At 43.5% G+C, this 1,647-nt stretch overlaps 1 protein-coding gene across 1 annotated transcript in view; it reads left to right on the top strand.

Moving 5' to 3' along the window:
* The window catches only part of ARHGAP10 (Rho GTPase activating protein 10), a 483,946-nt gene that overhangs the window by 141,070 nt on the left and 341,229 nt on the right, over positions 1 to 1,647 (top strand). Inside the window, exons 6-7 of the mRNA XM_007953807.1 lie at positions 1 to 22; positions 96 to 157. The exon at positions 1 to 22 is cut by the window's left edge and continues 1 nt beyond it. Of these exons, the coding sequence (XP_007951998.1) occupies positions 1 to 22; positions 96 to 157 (84 nt within the window). The remainder of the gene's footprint in view (positions 23 to 95; positions 158 to 1,647) is intronic.

Consider the following 1,647-nt stretch of genomic DNA (forward strand, 5'->3'; position numbering starts at 1 on the left):
ACTGATGATGAACGCTGTATAGGTATGTAACAATGAGGTGTGGCTTTGCTTCCCTGTGCTTTGGCTACCAAGTAATAATTTCTTTGTCTTTACAGATGCTTCCTTACGTGAATTTTCAAATTTTTTGAAGAATCTGGAAGAACAGAGAGAAATTATGGTGAGTTTAGGGATGTGAATTCATAGGTCTAAATTTACATGGGGAAAATCTGGGTTGTGAAGCTGGTTCTGGTGGACATTTTGATGTCTGGTAGTGTAGTGTCTAAGGCATTTGACTGCTAATGAGAAGGCTGGCGGTTCAAACCCACCAGCCATTCCTCAGAAGGAAGGTTGGGCAATCTACTTCTGTAGTGATACTGCCTCAGAAAACAAAGGAGGGGTCGCTATGCATCAGATTCGACTCAATGGCAATAAGTTTTTTTTTTTTTTTTTTATCCTTGCATGAAGTGGTATAATGGAAAGATCCCTGGGTTAGGTGTCAGGAGCCCTGATTTTTGTTTACTCAGAGGTGTGATCTTAGATGGGTTGGTGGACCTCTAAACCAAGACTTGTTTCTTTGTCTTTAAAATGGTGGATTGGAATAGATCATTGCTTTTTAGTGTTTTGTTAACAACAGAGCACTTTGATTTACACCTACTCCTTACTTACCTAGATGTTATCTGACAGTTTGAATTATGACAATAGTAAAAAATCTATTTGATGCGTGAATGAGGTGGCTGGCATGGTGGCAATAGCTGTAGAGTGTGTGTGCCCTTGAGGAAGGTCATCAGGTGGCTTCTGGGAAGCTGGGCTGCCTCCTCTCCTTCCTGCTTACCCTGTCCACCTGCCACACGAGGGGGCCTTCTCCATGCCCTCCAGGCAGTCACAGAGGCAGCACCATGCCAGTGGGCCCCTGTTCTGAGTTCCCAGCTCCTATGCGGCCTATGGCCCTACAGTTCAATATTGCTGTGAGGTAGGAAGGGAGGAAAGAAAGAGGCATTGGTGTGGGTACTTGGGAGAAATGTGTGTGAGTTAGATGACATCCTAAAGTGGGTCTCTGTGGAGCTGGGTGTGAGCCAGGCTCTAAACGCCCTTTCTTAAAGCCCTGAGCCTCCATGACTTGCCAGACTTAGACGGCAGAGCGGTTTTTGCAGGGGTGGGAATTGAGTCCAGGAGGTGGCTCCTGGAGGTAAGCTCTGACCCATGCATAGGAGGAAGGTGAAGTGATTAAGCCAGGGGGCCTCTAGTCACACAGCGTGGCTTTATTCCGCTTTGTTTCCTCCAAGCTTCCTTCTCTGCACAGGAATAATCCATAACTGGACCCTTTAGTTATAAGCTCACCAGTAATCTTAAGAGTTATTATTTCTATGATCATATTTTGTAAATAAAAAAAAATCTGACAAATGGATGATGTGAAAACAGGAAGCAAAAACAAAACAAGACAAAACACCTCTATTTTCGCATAACACTGATTTTCCCATAGTAACCTGTTCTTTGGAACCTAACCATGTTGATAAGTGAGGAGCGGGTGTATATTCAATCTCATGCCGAACCTTAATATATCAAGTAGATAAAAGGAACACCAGAGAAGAAGTGACACTTTGGAATTGTGGTGTTGAATATACCAAAGAATATTGAATATACCGTGGACTGCCAGTTGTTGTTGTTGTT

Source organism: Orycteropus afer, unplaced genomic scaffold (assembly GCF_000298275.1).
Source record: "Orycteropus afer afer isolate SDZICR_OR568_19922 unplaced genomic scaffold, OryAfe1.0 scaffold00415, whole genome shotgun sequence".
Classification (NCBI taxonomy): Eukaryota; Metazoa; Chordata; class Mammalia; order Tubulidentata; family Orycteropodidae; genus Orycteropus; species Orycteropus afer.